The 23,555-nt window shown below is 34.7% G+C and overlaps 1 protein-coding gene and 1 long non-coding RNA gene across 2 annotated transcripts; both read left to right on the top strand.

Moving 5' to 3' along the window:
• Window positions 1-210: 210 nt before the first annotated feature.
• Window positions 211-11,336, top strand: LOC128998714 (uncharacterized). The gene is made up of 3 exons (XR_008491230.1): window positions 211-383; window positions 9,364-9,569; window positions 9,905-11,336. It is a non-coding gene; the product is annotated as an uncharacterized LOC128998714 (long non-coding RNA).
• A 3,714-nt stretch (window positions 11,337-15,050) lies between these two features.
• LOC128998231 (calcium-binding protein P-like) lies at window positions 15,051-23,321 on the top strand. The gene is made up of 5 exons (XM_054424271.1): window positions 15,051-15,408; window positions 15,953-16,141; window positions 17,387-17,628; window positions 20,447-20,590; window positions 23,126-23,321. The coding sequence occupies exons 1-5, from the start codon at window positions 15,402-15,404 to the stop codon at window positions 23,213-23,215; spliced, it is 672 nt and encodes a 223-aa protein (XP_054280246.1). The 5' UTR covers window positions 15,051-15,401; the 3' UTR covers window positions 23,216-23,321.
• The last annotated feature ends 234 nt before the right edge of the window (window positions 23,322-23,555 follow it).

The following is a 23,555-nucleotide window of genomic DNA, read 5'->3' as shown; positions in this document are numbered from 1 at the left end:
TTGCGGAGAAGAAAGCTAATTGGGGTGGTCATATACCAGCTTGTACAAAATCACAGCGAGAGCTGGACATTCAACAAGAGACACCTAGCGGCAGTTAAACGAACTGAACGAACGTTAATGTTAGTGACACCTGGTACATAGCGCCCCAGCGCCAAACGCCAGTTCGAGTTCACCGTTCACCATCCACCAGCTTCCAATTCCATTCCAGCTTCCAGCTCCCAGCTTCCAGCTCCCAGCTCCCAGCTTTTGAAATTGATTCACCAACACCAGGCTAATATCAATATGAATCAAAATTATGGAAGTTTTATCATTCCTCAAGCTAGAGGTCGAAAGAGAAAAACAAATCCAGAAGAATGGGCAAAAAATAAGAAGAAAAGAGTAAGGTAAGACGTTTTACTGTTTTGATACTAGTTTTATTAAAAACGTGTCTTCATAAAATGTTGGAGCAAGGGCTTAGGCCTATGTTGATTCAAACAGTCAAACCAATATTACTGATAAGTTGAACCTAAACAGGGTACAGTTTCCTAACTGGGCTATGCTAATATCGATTGAAACTAGGCCTATCGAATTGAAAATATTGACTAATAATCGATATTTTAAAATATATCTATTATAAAATTAAACTATCATAACCTAACCTACGGTGAAGACAGCTATCGCCAGCTAGGTGACCATTTTATCACCCCCACAGTGTTGACAAAATATCGGTTCAATATCGTTTGTAGTCGTATCGACCATCACTTGCTATCGATTGTCGATTAAAACACACTAAAAGGACTTGTGAAAAAATAACGCATCTTGCTTGGGTATACCTAACCTTTTAAAATAATGATTTGACAACTAAAGAAAGAATCTTTTAACCTTATAGTTATTAAACCAAGTAGGAAAACAAAACAAGACAGGGTAGTTTGACTCGAAACTCAAAGAGAAGGAACTATTTAGTCATTTAGTGTGTTGAGCCAGTCCTCTTTTACACATTTACCCATAAGCTTAAAAATAAACCAAGTGAGAGCCTGTTCCTGTATCATATTACAAGGCTACTTTTGTTTTTTCAGTAGCTAAAGCATTTTCCAGCCACAAGGGTGTTTAATATATTGTATATTTCAATAATTCATTCGCTGGCTGGACGGACCTGATAAAACTGATAATTACCTAGGCTGCACTTTACTTGACGTCCTACACTCATTCGATTGTTTTTTCGATTCGATATTTTCATTCGATTGTTTCATTTGATATATCGTTTGGTTAGTTAGGTTAGGTTAACCTTACCTAACTAACCAAACGATATATCGAATGAAGCAATCGATTAATCGATATATCGATCGATATTTTCATTCGAATGAGTGTAGGACGTCAAGTAAAGTGCAGCCTATTATTATTGTTATATATAACTTATTAGTTCATAGAAAGTTTTAAAGTTAAAACCTTTTACCATAGGCCTATTCGTTAATGAACCATCTCGGTGTTTATTTAATTAGGCCTAACTTGCTTCAATTATTTATTTGGCCATTAAGCAATGCAATAGGCTATGTCACTCTCGATACAAAATAAAAAATAAATAGTCCGTCTTGACTCACAAATGCATGCTAGATAAATATTTCGATACACAAAAGTGGCAGATGTAGGACCTCACTAACTGAACAATCCCAACCCAACAGTAAAGTGAATATACACACATAACAATTCAGAAGCATAAGTCATATTTTTTGGATGTGCTAATAATAACTTAGGCTTAGAAGCCCAAGAAGTATTTTTTTATGATAGGAATGCAATTTAGGAGGTGAGGATTGGCTTTGGCTTTGCCCTTGCTTGGCGGGACATCAGCAGAAAACGGTCGACGGTTGGTTGTCGTTGTCGCCTTGTCGTCGACGTCGATCCAGTGGTTGACTGACCGAGTTTGGTTATCGAAAACGATCTGTTCAATCGGTTGACAATCGATTGGTCGATATGGTTACGAAAAAAATGTCAACACTGTGTTGGTGATAAAATGGGCACCCGCCAGCTAACGGCGGGCGGAGAATTCCATACCCCCACTACCCATTCTGTGTACAATCTAATAAAACGGAAATAGACCTCAATTTTATTAAGAATGTTAAAACCTTTTTTAACAATATAGGCCTAACACATGTTGTAAGTTAACGTTTTCCAACACATTTTTATCATTTAAATGGGGGAAATACTTGAATGCATAACATATAAAAAAATATATATAAATAAAATCTTAAGTTAATTTGAGCCTGAAGTCCAGCGCTCAGCGTACTAAGAATGTTCGGACAGACATCTAACGATGTTGAAACGATATTCCACAAAATTTTTTCATATGGAATTAAATTTCATACTTGTATGTACAACATATTAAAAAATCATTAAAATCTAAACATATATATTTATTATTTAGGTTAATTTTAGCTTAAAGTCCACCTAACGAATTGACGCTCAGCGTACTAAGAATTTTCGGACAGACATCTAACAATGTTGTGACGATATTCCACAAAATTTTATCATTTTAAATTAAAGTAAGTTTATACACTTAAAATGTATAACATTTAAAAAAATTATTAAAATTTAACATACTTATATATTTATTATTAAAATCCATATTTTTTAGCCCCTGAGCTGATCTTGTGACTAAATCAATAAATAGGGTTACCTTCGTCAATCAGCTCATAGTAGTTGTAACGTGGTGTAACGATACGTACATACAATGTAGTTGTAACGATGTGTAATCAACAGGCCTGTTTAGTCAAAAACCCCCGTTTATGTTTATGTATGTGTACGGCGGGTGTGACAGTTTGTGTTTTTGTATATTAACGACGCCACTAAGGCTGAACGTCTGATGATGGCATGGATATGCTGAAACGGCCGTAACAATGTTACAACTACTATGAGCTGATTGACGAAGGTAACCCTATTTATTGATTTATATATATTTAGGTTAATTTTCGCTTAAAGTCCAGCTAACGAATTGGCGCTCAGCGTACTAAGAATGTTCGGACAGACATCGAACTATGTTGTGACGATATTCCACAACATTTTATCATTTTAAATTAAAGTATACACTTGAATGTATAACATATTAAAAAATCATTAAAATCTAAACATATATATTTAGGTTAATTTTCGCTTATAGTGATAGCAAAACGGGAGTGCCGATGGAGACCTGAGGGGGTGCGTGCGTTTGAAGGGACTTGACCTGGTCTCCATCGGCACTCCCGTTTTGCTAGCACTGTAAAGTCCAGCTAACGAATTGGCGCTCAGCGTACTAAGAATGTTCGGGCAACCATATAACTATGTTGTGAAGATATTCCACAAAATTTTATCGTTTTAAATTAAAGTCTATACTTTTATGTACAACATATTAAACAATCATTAAAATCTAAACATATATATTTAGGTTAATTTTAGCCTGAAGTCCAGCTAACGAATTGGCGCTCAGCGTACTAAGAATGTTCGGTCAACCATATAACTATGTTGTGAAGATATTCCACAAAATTTTATCGTTTTAAATTAAAGTATACACTTAAATGTATAAGATAGTAAAAAATCATTAGAATCTAAACATATATATTTAGGTTAATTTTAGCCTGAAGTCCAGCTAACGAGCTTGTTCTCAGCGTACTAAGAATGTTTGGACAACCATCAAACTATGTTGTAGATATTCCACAAAATTTCATCGTTTTAATTTAAAGTATACACTTGAATGTATAACATATTAAAAAATCATTAAAATCTAAACGTATAGGCCTATGTTTAGGTAAATTTTCGCTTAAAGTCCAGCTAACGAATTTTAAATTAAAGTAGGTATACACTTTAACATTTATACATTTAACAAAACATTCAATCATATCAAACCAATAGGCCTATGAAGCATATTTTGAGGGTCTTACAATGCTGTTTGAAGAATATACTTTTAAAAATAAACACTAAAAAAACAATATTTTTTTCACAAAAGCACTTTCACGAATACTAAGTACGATTTTAGTCTTAAAGTTACCTTCAGGAAGATTACCCTGGTCAGAATTTTCCGTAATGAATATGCGTATCCTATTAAAAGATGTAGCCTTACTTAAAACAACATACAATATAGTTGCTCATGACTGAAATTGGTCTGGGTAAGAACAGTGCTGATCTTTAATTAAAGGGCTTGTGCTGCAAATGCCAAAGATAACAGAAATTAGCATCTTTCCATTTTAAAAGGTAACTTAAGTTAGTTTCAGACGGGCACATTTTTATCCTCAAAATCAAAATATGTCCCCACTCACTTGTCCCAGTTAAGACTTTACATTCTATTAAGTTGTTAACCATTCTGATCACATGAAGCCTTGTGCCATTAATGAGCATTTTTTGAAGCTGCGATTCTAAAACCTGTCGCGGGTATTTAGAGATCTCCGAGTCGCTCACGCGGCAGTTTGTCGCGGAATTGGCTAACTCAGGAACTCGCTAACTCGGTCGTGTGTCGGAACTGGCTAACTCTGGAACTGGCTAACCGTCTCAGTCAGGAATTGGCTAACTCCGGAACCCGCTAACTCGATTTTGTCTCGCGGCGGAATTCGCTAACTCTGGAAGTCGCTAACCCAGCCGCGCCCACTGAATGGAGCGTTGCCAACCTTGCACGACGAAATAATTGTACACTGCCGTATTTCAAAATATCAGTGTCAATGAAGATACAGTAAATGTTATTGTTTGTTGTTATCAACTCCACTTTGAACAGATAACTAGCCCAAAGTAATTAAAAGACAATTAAAAAGTAATGAAAAAGTGTTTGTTTTTTTTTTTTTTTAACTGTACAATGGCCAATTAATTAAATGTTTATGATTTTGATCTTAAACATAAATGCTATCAGTATAAAAATAAATAATAAAATATGAAAAATATTGAAAATTCAGTTTAATTGGTAGGCTACTAAATAATTAAACATCTACGAAATTAAGCTAAAATACACGCAAGTTCTCAAACACGGAAAACAAATTTAATCGTAATGTCGTAATAAACCAAAACCATCAATTAATACAGTAATCAACCATTGTAACTTTCATAACTAATTCGTAGATTTAAAATTAAATGTTCGTCGTTGAATCTTCCAACTTACGTGTAAAAAAATATGACATAGACTAAGTTTCATATCAATTATAGAATAGCTTACGCCTAAATCTAGGCCTAATAGTTTAAACCAAAGCATTGTAGGTCTACTAGTAAATAGTTGCCTAATTCTAAAATGTGTTGAATTTTTTAGTAATAATGTTACATGTTTTAAAACAGTTTTTAGATTGTACACCTATGCACCTCTAGTAAATAATAGGGGAAGATATAGTACATATAATAAAACGGCACAGGGTTATTTTAATTCACGATACTTAATCAACGACTTGACGGATTTTCCTGATTTGAGTGTTGGGTTTTCTTTATATTGTTTTTATAATCGAGTGTATACCAAGCCATTGCTCGGTTCCCCTTTCCCCGGTACTGAGCTACTCAATAGACAATAGCTTTGTTTTTAGATAAGATCAGGTAGTTTTAGCTATAGCCACCATTCATAAAAATGGTAACAAACAAGAACGCCTGGCAGTGGCGGTTCCAAGGGGGGGGGGCTACAGGGGCTAAAGCCTTGGACCCTGGAAAAATAAATTTAAACGTACATTTCACCCTTAAAACACGCAATGTCATAAAACAGACATCAATGTAGATTTTATTAAACTTAATAAGCGATGGCAGGAGTAGTATTAAGTTCCACATAGATCAACTTTGTGGACAATAGCACCGCAAATAAAACAATATTACGCAATGGAAAGTTAGTTATACGCATCATCCAATTTTTACAGCAGTCAGCTGTTGACATGCTAGGGCAAAGGCGAGCGCCGAGCGCGTGAGCAAGGACCATACAAGGACGGGAAAACAGCTGATTTCCTGATGTTCCATAGTTGTCAAATTGTCTGCTAGCCACTAACTTTACACAGGCCACAGGCATCAATCAGCAATCAGCGGTAGCACCAGTAGCCTTTTACCATTTACTATATAAACACTAATGTTAAAGTTTTGTATAGTCAATGTTATTACCGGTACTGAATTCGATACTGTACATATTGTGACAGATCTATGAAATGGACTGTAGAAAAACATAAGTTTAAAAACGTATCTACTTGCTTGCATGACATATAAAAAGCATATAATAGGTGAAATGGAAGGTTTTAGGATAATTATTGAGCACAGTTCTAGCCGTTAGAAATGGCCATATTAGGAGATATGGCTTCGTAGTCTACAGTAGGCCTATGTTTTTGAAATTCATGAATGCAAATTCGTCATAGTTTGATTTTTAAAATGTCTACTTACTTGCTCATGACAAAGACAAATAACAGGTGAAATGGCAGGTTTTTGGACAGTTGGACACAAATAGACATCAATAACGGCTTTAGAAAGTCAGTAAACAGCCTTTAGGACGATATTGCCGTAGCCTACAATATGTTTTGAGATTTATGAATGCAATCGTCATAGTTAGTTTTTAAAATGTCTATTTATTCATGACAAATAAAAATGGGGAAATGGGAGGTTTTGCACACAGTTCTAGACGTTAAAACTGGCTGTAGAAAGTCACCCAACGGCTTTTTTAGGAGGATATGGCCGTAGTCTACAGTGTTTTGAAATTCATGAATGCAATGGAATCACCATAGTTTAATTTTTTAAATGTTTATTTGCTCATGACAAACAACAGGTGAAATGCGGAGTTTATGGACAATTAGGCAAGGTTTTAGGTGTTAAAAATGGCTTTAAAAAGTCACCAAACGGCTTTGAAAACTCCAAATTTTCAGGGGCCCCAAGCCCCCCGGTGGCCCCCCTTGACAAGGTCCTAGAACCGCCACTGACGCCTGGGTCCATTTAGAACCATAAATACCCCCGCCGCAGCAAACCTGCCGACTAAGCGAATTTCCATTTGTCTGAATTGATTTTCAGTTAAATATATTTTAATAACATTAGGTTTAACGAGTACCTAGGTTTGCTGCTACAAGGAAACTAATAAAGTGTGTTTTTGAGTAAAATATTGATAGCTTAGTACAAAATAAATAAATTTGCCAAGTTTGATCAAAATATATTCATAAACAAGCAAACTACAACATTTGACAATATTCTCCATAAGAATAACACGGGAATTTTAAATTTACAATTTTTTTAATTTTCTCCGTTACTTATAATCGAACAAAAATACTTTTATATACTAAATTATTTGTTTTTTTAAGCTCTTTAAAAAGGTCTAAAGAGAAATTGGGAAATTTTGTGTTTTGAGGGTCAAAAGTGAGAAAAACCAATTTTTACCCCATAAAACCCCCCGTAAAGCCCCGTTCCCATGGTCCGATCGTGCTAGTTCGCGAACTCATTCAAGTTTATCCTGCTTTACACCTTTAAACCAAATTTCATCAAAATCGGACAAAAATTACTCAAGTTATCGCGTTCACGGACGTATATATATATATATATATATATATATATAAGTCTATATATATATATATATATATACATATATACAAATTTGAACGAATAGTGTTTTTGGCCTCTGGGGACATCAAAATGAAAAAGTAAATCGGTCCCGGGTCTAGGTCTTACCGTGCCACCTACGGTAATAGCTACTTCCCTATAGGGAAATTCGCTAAAACTCAAAACTTTTAAAAAGTAGGCCTACTGAAAGACGTACCGGTAAAATTAATATTAATTAAACAAAATTAAGAGGATGACACGGGTTGTACACTACAGTAGGCCTAATAGCCTACGATAATAGAAATTTGCAATTTGTATCTATGCATAGACAAATTTTTTATGGAATCCATTAATACATTAGGCCTACCAATTTATAATGTATTGATCAATATTTATTTTAATTCAATAGCTCTATTTTTAAATAAATTACCACTGCAATGCATTTCTGTAATGACGTTTAACGTGTAAATTTTATCATGATTTATGATTCAATTTTATGATTAAATGTTACGAGCCCAGTATATAAAATATGAACTTAATAATTTTATTGCAGAAGTTAACAAAATGGTATTTATTTGAATAAAAAAACAAATGGTGGACTACGAAAATAGATATTTTATAACATGTAAAATATCCTAATTAAATGTACAGTATTATCATTTTGCATCCCAATAAACTACTATTTAAGTAAGAAAACCACATATAAAACATACTCCCTTATATTAGTACCTAAATTTCTCATAGTAGTTATGTCCGGTGCACTGTCTTTAGAGGTCGTGTTTTGCTTACAATTGTTTCTTGTTTTCAGTAATTTAAAACCTCGTTTAACCAAATAAAACGTTCTAATCACAACTTATAACACGTACCCTAGTTATATAACCAAACAGTAAAGAACAAATCATGAAGTTAACTATAAAATAATAGAAACACAATTTCGTCGACATTAGCGATCAGTGTTACCGGACATGAATTAGACTTGAAAAACGAGCTTCAAAGTTTACAATAGAATGTAAAGTTTACTTGTGTTGGTTAGTCTATGGTAAGACTATAATGCATTTTCTACCCTAATAACCATAAGAATAATATTAAACATACTTCTAAATATATTTATTTTATCGGCTACGTTGCTCTTACTCCTAATTATTCCTAGGATACGACATTATGGTACCGATACGATATAGGCACTACACTTCCGGCAACACTGGCCAAAAATCTTCGTGCTTGGCTCCCATTGGACGGCCCGCGAGGCTTCTGATTGGGAGTTAGCGAGTTCCGCCGAGGGACCGAGTTAGCGACTTCTGTACGAGGACGAATTCGCTAACCCGGCTCTAGAGCGGGTTCCGGAGTTAGCCAATTCCGAAACCGAACAAGTTAGCGAGTTCCTCTCATCGACCAAATTTGAAGATAGGGCGTTTAACATGGGGTTAGCGAGTTCCAGAGTTAGCCAATTCTGCGGACCCGTTTAATAAATGCTCCCATTTAACTCAATAGAACTTGAGTCGCGCCGCGACTCGCGACTGTCGCGGTGCATAAAACCGGCCTTTAAGCCTATTACGCGCCACTGTTCTATAGCTGCGGTTGTTATCATTACGCTTCCTGTCTATGTTTCGTTGTCGTCACGTCGAAGACTTTTAAAAGAAAAAAAAACAACAAATAAACAAATTATATCTACACAAAACCACGATAAATGCACACATTTAAGTTACAAACATGCTAACATGATCCGTCATAGCGACACAAAACAACGATAAAAACAAAAATTTAAGATACAACCATACTAACACGACCCGTCAAGGAGGTTATGTTTACACAAGAAATGTTACACAAGAGGGGGTAAAACATATAGTGTAAAATATAAATGTGAACTAAGGTTACTAATTGGATGTCCTTTGCTTGCAGACATTTTCAACAATGACGTCGATGGAATCATCCGGATACTCCTTACACTCTGGAGCATTCAATACCTAGAAGAGGGGTTAGGGGTGCCGGGGAAGGGCAGAGGTAGGAGGTTGGAGAGGAAGACGTGGAAGGGGAAGAGGTGGAAGAGGAACAGGTGGTGGGGGACCAAATAACGGGAGAGTCGACAGACTAGAAGAAGTTAACCGGTAAATTAATCTTTTATAATTTTTATGTAACACTTATTTATTTACCCATAAATGCTAGAATTGCAACTAAAATATTAACAGCAATTGCATCATACTGTACAACATGGTCAGAATTAAGGAACATCTTATCTTATGACAATAATTGTTCTACATAAGGATAATATGGAAGCTTTAAAAACCACTGGGGCAGAACCCAAGAAACTTTTTCAAAAATGTTTAAGGTGTACATTTGATAAACTAAATTTAAACTACATTTTGAACATTCTTATATAAGTCAAATACAGTTCATCGTATTTATATTTCCATTAGTATTAGCCTACTTTTTCTGATTGTAGGGACAGAATTGATGACTCTGAAGAAGGAATTAGAGTAGAAACCCGTATCCCCCTACTCCGGCCCCTACTCCGGAAAGAAGATACTGATCTTTTAAGAAAATGTATTTAGTTTTATATATACTAGGGCTGTTTTTTTTTCAAGTTCCGATAGGCCATAAATAATAAACACATTGAGATAAAAAGATGATTTTATTACCAAAAGATTCGTCATTTCTTAAACTTATTTTTCTACATAGTCACCAAAAATGTTGAGGCACTTGTCATAGCGAGAGACAAGTTTTCCTATACCCTCCTCGAAGAAGTCTGCCGCCAGTGAGCTCAGGTAGGCCCTTACAGTGGCTTGAAGCTCTTCGATGTCAGCGAAGCGTCGTCCACCTAACCACGCCTTCATTTCTCGAAAGAGGTGATAGTCACTGGGCGCTAAGTCAGGACTATACGGCGGATGGTCGAAAACTTCCCATTTGAACTTTTGCAGAAGTTGTTTTGTGACATTGGCATTATGCGGTCGTGCATTATCGTGGATCAGGACCACGCCGGATGACAGCATTCCTCTCCGTTTGTTTTGTATTGCTCTCCGGAGGCGATGTAGAGTCTCACAGTATGATTCCTTTGTTATCGTTGTTCCCTGTTGCATGAACTCAACCAGAAGCACACCTTTTTGGTCCCAAAACACTGTAGCCATTGTTTTCCTCTTGGTCAAAGTCTGCTTGAGTTTTTTGGGTTTGTTAGGAGAGTGAGTGTGCATCCATTGCTTTGATTGTTCCTTGGTTTCTGGATTTTCATACAGGACCCAAGTTTCATCCCCAGTAACAATAGACTTTAAAAAATTGTCTTTCTCGTTGTCATATCGCGTCAGAAAAGTTAGGGCTGACGCCATTCGCTTCGTTTTGTGATCCTCACTCAACATTTTGGGTACCCAACGGGCACACAGTTTTCGGTACCCTAGCTCGGTGGTCACAATCTTGTACAAGGAAGACCTTGAAATGGCTGGAAATTCGGTAGAAAGTTCATCAATTGTAAACCTCCGTTTCTCCCGGATCGCTTGGTCAACTCGTTCAACCAAACTTGCAGTAGCGACCGACTTGCGTCCTTGACCGCCTTCGTCATGGACGTCTGTTCGACCTTCAGCAAATAGCCTACACCATTTTCTTATCGCGCTATCACTCATACAGTGTTCACCATACACAACACTCATTCTGCGATGGATTTCAGCAGCACTACATCCTTCAGCTTGAAGGAAACGAATCACACTTCGCAACTCAAAACTGGCGGGAGAATTGATCGTAGCGGCCATCTTTACTCGCCCGTAGCTCGGCTACGACTGATGGATTGGAGCCGGCAACGGCGTTGGTTGTAGTGGGGGAGCGGCGCAATCGCACAACACGCAGCCCCGCCTCCCACCACTACGCTGGTTATTTGGAGAAACAAACGGAACTTGAAAAAAAAACAGCCCTCGTAAAAGTTAATAGTACATTAAATGTGTTGTTAATCTAAAATATGTGTGTTGTTCATCTAAATTGTTTTCCTCAAATAATATAAGTAGCAGTATTATTTTTAATTAATAATCGAAAGGTTTACAACTTAGGTTAATTATGCTTTTAAAAGTTTTGAGTACTTGTAGGGTGGAGGCGTTAGCTAGACTTCAAGGTCAAATTAACCTAAAAATATATATATATATTTTTTCTTATTTTTTTTATATGTTGTGTACACAAGCATATACAAGGTGTTTATAAAAAAACTTTACAACTTTAACATTCTCCCATTCATGATCCATGGGACATAAACGTTTCCTATTGACACCACATGAAAGGGCTGCTCAAAAAGTTTTAATCAGCTGGCAGTTCAATCAGCTGATGGCCTTACATTGTTGTTTGGTAAACAAAAACAAATAATTGAAAAGTCTCATTAGCATCGCAATGGAAGCACGAATCAAAGCGCAGTGTGTGGAGTGGTTCATTGAAACGAAATCTGATGTTGTTGTTCAACGGAGATTTCGGACAAGATATAATAGGAATCCTCCTTCAAGACCCACAAGATCAGGAGAGCGTTTGATGAAATAGATCATTCAATTTTGCGTCGTGTTTGGTCAGAACTGGAATGTCGACTTGATTTTTTGCGAGCAAACAACGGGAAACACATTGAAGTTAGGTAAACTTCTTATCATGTAAATAAAACTTGAGAAAATTTCCTAAATTTTAATTTTTGTTTCATAGCTGTAAGTGAAAAAATAAAGGTTTTATGATTGTTTAAAGTTGTAAAGTTTTTTTATAAACACCCTGTACTAATATTTCAAACAATAAAAAGTTGCGCAATATGTTTATAACTTAGTCTTATGATACTTTAAAAACTTTGAGTACATGTAGCGTGGAGGCGTTTACTAGAGTTCAAGGGCAATTAACCTAAATATATATATATATTTATTTTTTCCTAATTTTTTTATATGTTGTGCACACAAGTATATACTAATATTTCAAACAATAAAAACCTGCGCAATATGTTTACAACTTAGTCTTATTATGCTTTAAAAATCTTTGAGGTCTTGTACTGTGGAGGCGTTAGCTAGACTTCAAGGTCAAATTAACCTTAATAATATATATATTTATTTTTTCCTATTTTTTTATATTTTGTACACACAAGTATATACTAATATTTCAAACAATAAAAAGCTGCGCAATATGTTTACAACTTGGTCTTATGATGCTTTAAAAACTTTGAGTGTGGAGGCGTTAGCTAGACTTCAAGGGCAAATTAACCTAAATATATATATATATATATATATATATATATATATAAATTTTTTTCTAATTTGTGTATATGTTGTACACACAAGTATCTATACTTATAAAAGGAAAAGCCCTCACTGACTCAACATTCTTAGTACGCTGAGAACAAGCTTGTTAGCTGGACTTCAGGCTAAAATTAACCTAAATATATATGTTTAGATTTTAATGATGTTTTAATATGTTGTACATGCAAGTATAGAGTGTAATTTAAAACTAAAAAATTTTGTGGAATAATGTTACAACATAGTTAGATGTTTGTCCGAACATTCTTAGTACGCTGAGAACAAGCTCGTTAGCTGGACTTCAGGCTAAAATTAACCTAAATATATATGTTAAGATTCCAATGATTTTTTAATATGTTATACATTCAAGTGTATACTTTAATTTAAAACGATAAAATTTTGTGGAATATCGTCACAACATAGTTATATGTCTGTCCGAACATACTTAGTAATCTGGTTTAGATTTTAATGTTTTTTTAATATGTCGTACATACAAGTATGGACTTTAATTTAAAATGATAAAATTTTGTGGAATAATGTTACAACATTGTTAGGTGTTTGTCCGAACATTCTTAGTACGCTGAGAACAAATTTGTTAGCTGGACTTTAGGCTCAAATTAACTTAAATATTTATATTTGGATTTTAATAATTCTTTAATATGTTGTACATATCCATGTATGTACTTCAATTTAAAACGATAATATTTGGTGGAATATCTTTTCAACATAGTTTTAAGTACGTCCAAACACTCCTAGTACTCTGAGAACATATATATATGTTAAATATATATGTTAAAATATAATGTTTGGATTTATTTATACTTTTTGGTGCGTATATATGCTATATAAGAATATTACCTATGCACAGTTATTAGTTTTATTTCGGAAAACTATTAATTTTCCATAGAAGGTAAATTTAAATGCGAGGTATTTTTTTGTGCATCGACTGAACTGCTCAAACCTAGGCGGTATCTGATTGGCGAGAGGGTGAAGAGGGGAAATCGTTGTGGGAGGGGGGAAAATGTAGGGTCGACAGCTGGCGATAGCTGTCTTCACGATCGTACCTAACATAACCAACCAAACTTGCTGATGGTGAAAAATCGCATGAAGGTTTACTAATCGAAACGATAGTTTCAATCGATATTAGCATAGCCCAGGTAAGAAACTGTACCCCCTAAACAAATTAAATTCAACCTGTTGGTGAAATTTTACTGTTGAAAACAACGAATTTCTGTATAGGCCTAAGCCATTTATTTGACATGTGTACGTACAAATGCTTTGTAGTAGTTAGTCTCGTTATCACTATTCAATAAACTACCAGTGTTTCTGGCATAGACTTACTAGAACTGATTATTCGTACCATATAGCCTAAAATAGTAACTTTTTTCCACATACTCTTCAAAGGGCAATCCAAGCCTTCCTGACTGTGGACACTCAACAAAAAGTTTTATTTAAATGCCAGTCATTGACCAAAAGGGACATTAACAATTTACATAAAATGTTTTACTCTTGGACAAAGAAGGTACCGGTAGTGCAAGACCATCTAATTTTAAAGTACTGCACAATTTCTGCACCACGGAGAAGTCGTCAAAAAATCGAGAACAGTTCCAGAAAAGGAATGACAATTACCTATTTTGTAAAAAAGGCAACTCATCAGCCTGGTGTTCCAGACAAAGTTCCAGTGTGCAAAAAACTTTTTTGTCTCTTTTGGGCCTAAAAAAAACAGAGTACAAAATGTTTGTAAGAAATGTTTACAAGGCAAAGCAGGGCCCGTCCCTAGGGTTGGCGGCGCCCGGAGCAAACGTGGTCATGGCGCCCCCTCTCCCCATCAGTAATAGTTGCATTAGCATATTTTTAATACTATGTTAATACAAATAGTCGCGGCGTGGCGCCCCCTCAGCTGCTGCGCCCGGGGCAATTCAAGTACTTGAGGAGCATTACTGTAGAGGTAGATAAGAGACAGTATATTTCTAGTGACTTGAACCTGAACAAGCTGCGGAGAATGTATAATTCAAGTTGTGAGGACACATCATTGAAGACAAAGAAATCATTCTTCAGAAACTATGTGAATTTACATTTTAATATTGGTTTTGGTGCTCCGGCTGTAGATGCTTGTTCCAAATTTCTTCCAAAACCTGCCTTATCCAGCTGGGTCTATTCCAAACACTGCCTTATCCATACAACAATATTTATTTAAACATTTTCTACAGTGTTTATGAATTTGTGTATTGTTTCATTTGGGTTTTTTGCGATTAAACATGATATTCATACATTAATTACTCAACAATTTTTGAAAATAATCGTAGTGAAACAAAATTTTCTCCCTCCTGTAAAATTGACTTTTTTGAACAGGTTTTGGAACTACGACACAATTTTCTATATTGTTATAAATTAATTTTTCACTTTTAATTAAATCATTTAATTAACTCGCAAGAAATTTTCAGATGGGCATCACTGGTACCAATTCGTAGCATATTTTTGTACTTTGACAAATGTTTTAGGAGAATGGCTGAAGTGATGTATTTGTCAAGACCTTGCTAATGAGAACACAGGTGCAAATGAGGTTTAAGTTATGAAACACTGAGAGTGAGTCACATTTTAGTGTGCGGTGTAGGTATTATCAGCTAGCTGTTAGTGATAACAGGTGGATCTTTGTTAACTGTAGCTGCAGCTCTGAGCTTGTAAGTCCAGCTTCAGTGTAGCTCAATTATCATGTCAGGTGAGAATTTTAAAATTTACCACTTTTTAAATGTTTATTTTGAACAGCAATTTAGTAATTTTTACACTCTGTTTTGATCAGTAACCTACATCTTTGTTGCCAAAATTAAATTAATTTTAATTTTTATGACCACAAAAAATAAATTTACTTTTGTAAATGTTAAATTAAATGATAGGATTACACAGTCAAAGTAAACTGTTGAACTTGGTTTTTTGAAGATGTGGCATCCCAAAAAGTTTGTTATTATCTTAAATAGTTCTATTTTTGTTTTCTTAACCTGTAAATAATATACTGGTGCATTATATCCTGTTTTGAAATCTCAAATTCCCTCTGAAAGGTTAAAACTTATAGAACATGAATGCACAAAGACCTATTGTTTTATAGAGTTTCATTACAGTAGGAATGATCCGTCATGCACAAGGTGACTTTTTAAACCCAGAGTTTTGTAGCCATGCGGAGAACCTATCAGGTTTTAGAAATCTGTTCCATCACATGATAAATTCTCCATCATATGCCAATCTTGCTAGATCATGGTTCTTTACAGGTTACCAGTTCGGTGGCTTTGGAGGATATCCACCTCACCAAGAAGTGCCAGGAGGTTTTCCTCCACCACCTCCTGGCGCTTATCCTCCACCAACCCCAGGCGCTTATCCTCCACCAACCCCTGGCGCTTATCCTCCACCACCTCCTGGCGCTTATCCTCCTCCCGGTGCATGGATACCACCAAACCAAGGTATGTGAAGTAAGCTACCTTGTTGTACACTAAATTGTTACGGATAAAGGTTTGAAAAACTTTAAATTTAACATTCCCATGTTATTTGTATGTAGGATAAGTAATCTTTTGCAGTTTGCATGTTTTAGATATGTATATTTAACAAGATTTGGTAATTTTTAAAATTTTACACTTATCTATTGACATTTGCCTAAGAGCACGATTACTTTCCCTGTAGCAGTAAATGTAATAATCCATTACACCTATGAAACTACTCATCATTACCTGTATGAGTTTTCATTCCCTCTTCAACTTTCCTCTATGTTTTGTTGTTTGTTCATACCATATACTATACATATACGTTCTAGTCATTCCTAAATGTTTTGAATATCATTATTATAACAACTGTGAAGAATGGTAGGGGAAAAATAGCAAAATATAATGCAAAATTGTTACTGAAATATTCTCTCATGAATCATATAAGCTAAATATGAACAACTGATGAACAATGTGCTTGAAATATAATGGAAGCTAACTGTTGAGACTAATTGTTCCAGACACAAGTGCAGCTTAATTCAAGGCCATGATGTTTAGACATTGCCACTGATAACAAAACCTTGTGTCATACAAAATCCCTCCTTCCCAGTTCTTGTGAAATAGCAGTAAACATTTAAAGTAGGATCATAAACTGAGAAAACAATGGTTTTATGGCATTATCTTGTAATATAAATCAAAAAGCTTACAAGACAGAAAATCTAAAGATATAAAGTGTATATGTAAATGTCTAAATGTAATTTAGAGAGAGAACAGAGATAATTTTTTAAATTATTTCCTAGATTGGTCTTAAACAAAAATAAAGCATATATATGTGATACTAAGGGTTTTTATGGAATAAAAATTTTTAATAAATAATAGCAAATGCTAACATCTTTATGAACTACAGCATGATCTACAATATCTCTTTCTGAGGAAGGGCTCATTGTCATGGTTTCAAGAGTGCTTTTCCCTTACCTCATTTATAGAATTTACAGCCATGAATTATATGGTCCTCAGACTGCTCACATTTCTTGCATGCTGTATCACCATTCTGGATCCTCAAGCGCTGTATGTAACCATGAGCCGTGATCATTCCTGTGATTTTCCTTAGTTTCCTCCCATCTAGTCATGGGAGGAGAATGTAAAATAAATTCCACGAGCTTGTAGTAGGTAAATGCTAAGGCTTCACCATTTATGAGATCACATTACATATTAACAAAATGTGTGCAGGTTATGGCTGGCTGCAGGGGGCTCGTCCACTTCACTGCCAAGGTGAACTGCACTGGATCCACTGCGAGCCAGGGGAGATTCCACAAAATGCGGTTTATGCGGGAAGAGACAAGGACGGAGGTCCCCTGTACGCGGGTAGAGCTTATCATGGAGGAGATTTGCTTCCAGCCAAGATCGCACCTTCTCATCACAAGGCTTACGTGCCTTGGGGAGGCAAGGAACATGAAGTGAATCAGTTTGAGGTGAGAAGGATTACACTTATAATACAGTAATGAGATTGGAGTTGAACTTTTTACTTTTCCCTGCATTAATATTTTAGAGGCTTTTGCTTTTTTCTAAAGTCAAATACTTTTTATTTTCACAGTCAAATTTTACATTAAACAAAACTATAGCAAAAATGAATGCTTTCCAACAAGGATTATATATATATTATAGAGCTTTGTCATACAGCATGTTTTTAAATCCACCCTAAATTCCGAGTGTTTTTTTTTTTTTTTTTTTTTTTTTTAGCAGCACCATAATTATTACCTTCTTTAAAATGTTGAATAACATTTTCCAGTGACAAGCTATACAGGGTGAGTTTTAATTGTCCCCCCCCCAACTTTTTTCTACATTTTTTCAAATATCAATCCCAGACCACTTCCAAACATTGTTGGGTAGTAAGTACTTCATTTTGACGAGGTGGTCATTTCCGGCCGCCATCTTGGATCCGCCATATTGGATGCAAAATATTTTTTTCAAATGTAAAGGTGGGGTTGTGACCCATGATTTCCAACTAGATTTTTGCCCTGATTACAATGCCACAAACCGTTTTTAAAAATCTTGATCCATTCCAAAGTTATGAGGGATTCTTAAAACTTTATTTTTAGCCTATTTTAACATTGTGCATGTACAAACTAAGACCATAATCTCAAAATAGTGCTAGATAAAGATAAGTATACATTACCAGTTATTGTCGACCTATTTTCACTTGGTTATGACTGATTAATTTTTTTCGGCCGCCATCTTGGATCCGCCATTTTGAAATGTGATAAATTATTTTAAATATGAAGGGGGTGTTGTGACCTATCATTTCGAACTACTTTTTTAAGCTAAACTCGATGCCGCAATACATTTTTTGTTATCAAGTTTTATTTATGAAATATTGCAATATCTTTGTTAAAAATGTCAATATTTCAAAATCAAAATATGAAAATGAAAAACGGATCATGGAATTGAGTTTAGCTTAAAATATTAGTTCGAAATGATAGGTCACAACACCCCCTTCATATTTAAAATAATTTATCACATTTCAAAATGGCGGATCCAAGATGGCGGCCGAAAAAAATTCATCAGTCATAACCAAGTGAAAAAAGGTCGACAATAACTGGTAGTGTATACTCATCTTTATCTAGCACTATTTTGAGATTATGGTCTTAGTTTGTACATGCACAATGTTAAAATGGGCTAAAAATAAAGTTTTAAGAATCCCTCATAACTTTGGAATGAATCAAGATTTTTAAAAACGGTTTGTGGCATTGTAATCAGGGCAAAAATCTAGTTGGAAATCATGGGTCACAACCTCACCTTTACATTTGAAAAAAATATTTTGCATCCAATATGGCGGATCCAAGATGGCGGCCGGAAATGACCACCATGTCAAAATGAAGTACTTACTACCCAACAATGTTTGAAAGTGGTCTGGGATTGATATTTGAAAAAATGTAGAAAAAAGTTGGGGGGGGGACAATTAAAACTCACCCTGTACATACAGTATATGAGTGATGAAATAACGCTGAATTTTAGTAGGATAAATGGGGATACAAATTATAATTTGTCTTTGAATACAACTTGGAAAATATTAGTCATTAAATGTATACCTCGCTATTTTTTCAATAAACTGAACAGTGAACAAAATTTATTACATTTTCAAAAGCTTAAATAAAAATTTATATTTAGGATAGAAAAATGTCCTTTTTATTGGGCAGATTAGTTTAGTGTGTAAGCTATACCATTAAGTATACACGTAACGTGTATACTCAATGGCTATATGCATGTTATAGCTATGCATGCTGTATTACATGATTGTTTTTACAAAATAAAATCTTGCTAACTCTTTTACTTCAACTTGTATTCTTAATCCACGAAATACCATAAATTTGATTTGACTAAATAAAGGTGTATTTTGATCATACCCGTGCTAGAATAGTTGTAGTAAGAAAAGTATGATTTAGGGATAAGATGAGCTCCATCAAATTTATTTGATTTATTTATTATACAGTACATTATTTGACCAGTGCCTTCTGACTACTTGGGCTCTTACCCCAGAACTCCAATGGCAGTCTATGAGACTATGGGCTTTAGGTGGTTCTTGTCAAGATTCTTCTTAGATTGAGAAAGTATTGTTTTTGTCAAAATTTTTGACTTTGAGTTTTGGGTGAAAAGGATCCATTTTGGTTCCCTCTGAACAAATAAAAATAATAAAATGTGTTTAATTACTCTTCTATGACTTATTGAAACCTTTTATAGGCAATAAATAATAAAGAATACAATATTTTGAAAAGGTTTTTTATCACACGCTTTATAAATTTGGAGAAAACACGAAATATTAGAATAGCTACTGCAAATTTTAAGCTGTTTGAGAAGTTTGGTTGGCTAGGATAGGTTAGGTTAGATGACACTGTTCCAACCCAACTTCTCGAACAGCTTGAAATTTGTTATTTGAGTATCCAGTAACTGAAAAAAATTAATCGTTATGTCATTGTTGCGACTAAGTCAACAGTGATTTATTACCACGGGCCGCTGCTGGACGCTACGGCAAACCGTTATCTCTCCCAGACAGATAGTATAAGACCGACAACAATGCCGTCGTAAATACCTGTAAATGATTCCATTCCACAGAACAAAGTACTCTGTTATTGAAACAGAGAATGTATCAAGTTCAAGTTTGTTCACTGTACACTTTAATATAACTTTAATATTAACAAGTTTTAGAGAGCTGTGGGCACGTAACACTATTGTTTTCTGTAAGATATCACAGTTACTCCCACCGTCCACCCATTATAAGGGTTATTTGTACAGGTACTGATCAGTCATCAAGTTGCCTGGGTAGAAGATCGTGACGGGAGAGTTCCACCCGAGGCAGTCGTCGTTGGACAAACTGTGGATGGAGAAAACTTGTACATGGGTAGAACAATGCATGATGGGACACTCACTCCTGGGAAGGTAAATTGTGTTGTTATCCATAGGTCTGTTGAATATTTTATAAGAATACATAGTTGAGATTTACCAGAAATATCAACTAGGCACTGTATGGGAAAGTTAACCCTGCATCTGGCACACAACTATTCACTAGTCACTAAAACTAGTTCCTCCACTGGCAAACGACTAGTCACAAGTCGTTTGAGCATCAGTTTCTTTACTGCTGAACATTCACAGGAAACATCACTGTATTAGATTAGATATTGCTTTTTATCATTTTACACCAGAGATTCTAGGCCCAACACTAGGCTCAATTTGATGAAGTGTTAAACCACGTCAAACCCAAATTACATGCATTTGATATAGGAAAATTAGATTTTTTGTTTTTTACGCAAAAACTAAAAGAGATACGAAGTAAGTGTAAATTACAAAGTTGTTAGGAATTAAAAAACCTATAAAATGATGTGCCTTTTGACATATGTTGCTATTTGAAATTTTTGAAAAATGAGCATTTGCAAATTTTCAAAAATAAACTTTTTTGGAATTTTTTTTATTTCATAAAAACCGTTACTTGTAGCATATCAAAGTAAGGCTAATTTCATAACGAGTAAGACAATTCAACCGGAGAAGGGATAGATGCATTGGTATAGGAAACACAGAGTATTAAAAAAATATAGATTTTTTCCAAAAAAACTGCCGCCATTTTGAAACGGAAAAAGATAACTTATTTCTGTTTTCGCCAAAATGTTTGCCCATCAAATACCTTTAAAATTATGTATAACATGACATATGTTTACATTTGAAAATTCCGAGATTCGAACTAGTGACCCTCAGTTTTTGGCACACCCTGTATTGGGAAAAAGTTAAAAATATTTTTACGTTATTTCTTGGGGTCGATTTAGCAGGAAATAATTTTATTTCATCCTTGTACGTTAAGCCGTTTTTCTGTAATCAATTTGAGACACCTCTCGTGAGCACCCTGTATAGTTTGTTCATTTACCGTGATGTAACAATATTTTGAGAGTTAGAGAATAAAAACGTATTTCATATCTTAGATTAGACTACTAATAAAAAAATCTTTAGTAATCTTCCCAAGCCTTTTCTACTTTAGAAAAATTGTATAGGCCAATTATATTTTTTTCTTTCAAAGTAAACAGTTTAAAAAAAATAGATCCGTCAATGGTTAAAATTCTTTCCTTGTAATGTCCTGAAAAAGAAAATATACAATTGCATAGGCCTATACTTTTGTATGGTAGAACACAATTGTTATAGCTCGAAAGAAACCTACGTACATACAGTAAAAAAATGGCCTGCCAGTACGGAGATTTGTAGCTGCCAGATGCAGGGTTAAATAAAGAATTCAGTTTTTAATTTGTGAGAAGCTTAGCCTACATAAAAAAATTATGGTTCAAAGACCAAAGCATGAATCATTTTCAGGGGGGAAAGCCCTCAACACAGACAATTTAAATGTGGGTTGTCTAAAAAATGGAATTCTATTTGAAAATTGTTTACAGTAGACTTATTTGTCTCTATTTCTATTATGAAGATTTAGGCTCATCAAGACAACGTACAAAATTAAAACGTAGCATATGTAGATGCAAAACTATCTGTTCTCCATTCAAATAAATATGGTTAAAATTAAAACTGATGTATTCTTGTAGCATACAGTTTTTTTTTTAAGTAAGTTTTTCCTTTAAAAAATTGTTTGCATTAATGTTTATATACTGTCAATCAATAAGTGCAGGGTGATATGGGGATCACTTGACACTTTTTTCAAAGTTGGTCTTTCTTACTATAGTTATCATTTTTTTAGGATGCTCTTTTTGTTATTTAAAACTCTTATCATATTTTCTTCATGTTAACGGTCTGGTACTGTATACCTATAATTGATGAGTAAAGTGTATGATCATTACATAAATTACACAGATTTATTTTAAATGCATTAACCCTATTGATACTATAATTTTGTAAGTTTCCGAAAAATTCTAGAGTTATTTACTTATTTCGTCCAAAACGTGCTGGGCTAGCCAAGGGGGCAATGTCTAGTGTGAGAGAACAAAAATCGGCTTCTCAAAAGTGCTAAGGAACGATATATCAGGCCTTGATCGTATGAGGAATCAAAAGAAACCATCACTGTTTCGAAACAACAACCAAGTCAACCGATATGCCCAGCGTTAAATCTCACACGGTCAAAAGTCAGGCCAGCAAAATATATCGTCAGTTAGCACTATTCTGATGAAATGCGAACGATATATCGTTCCATAACACTTTTCAGGAAAAAGAAGCATAACGATATATCGTTGCATAGCACTGAAAGGGTTCAACTGTCTAAAGCCATTTAGAGTTTATAGGGAATGTTTTGATTTAGGCATTACAGTAATCAAAAGGAAGGGCATGCCTCCCACAAGCACCAGACTTAGTAATGGCTCCAAAGTAGGTATACCCCATTTCACCAAATCAAGCTCAGGCCCTTATACAGAAAAAACTGCCTTCTGATGTGTTCATAAAATTCATATTAATTAATTTTATGTTTCTAAAGCTTGTGTGAATATGTTTTAGATCCAGCCAAGTCACCAATGCCTTTATATTCCATATGGAGGAGAAGAGTTGAAATATCACACATACGAGGCTCTAGTTTTAAGTTGTTGAATTCCTACAGCTATAATTTAAAAAGTAAAATCACTGTAAAAGAATATTTAAAACGTTTTTTGTATGAAATTCACTTGTATTCATTAAAATAAAGCTAGAAATTGTCTACTGCTTATTTGTAAATGGTTATCCTAATTACAAAATTACACATTAAGCCATTTTATGCATAGGTTATGTTTTCTAACATAGGCACACAATTTTCAAACATGTAGTATGCGAGTAAGTTTTTCAGCATGTCTAGACAGATTAATTAACAGATACCATTGCTCTTTGAACTGCCGTGTATATGTTTTGTTTGACAGCAATGTAATAGCTATTTACCTTACAAGTGTAGTAAGAG

The sequence above is a fragment of the Macrosteles quadrilineatus genome, unplaced genomic scaffold (genome assembly GCF_028750875.1).
Source record: "Macrosteles quadrilineatus isolate MER2022 unplaced genomic scaffold, UCM_ALF_1.0 Scaffold_7__1_contigs__length_78375512, whole genome shotgun sequence".
NCBI lineage: Eukaryota > Metazoa > Arthropoda > Insecta > Hemiptera > Cicadellidae > Macrosteles > Macrosteles quadrilineatus.
This window is presented reverse-complemented; position numbering and strand designations above follow the sequence as displayed.

What these genes read in the sequence shown, in the direction of transcription:
- LOC128998231 (XM_054424271.1), top strand. An exon ending in ATGGATACCACCAAACCAAG is followed by an intron (nt 16,142 to 17,386) that starts GTATGTGAAGTA and finishes AAATGTGTGCAG; the next exon opens with GTTATGGCTGGCTGCAGGGG. An exon ending in ATGAAGTGAATCAGTTTGAG is followed by an intron (nt 17,629 to 20,446) that starts GTGAGAAGGATT and finishes TTATTTGTACAG; the next exon opens with GTACTGATCAGTCATCAAGT.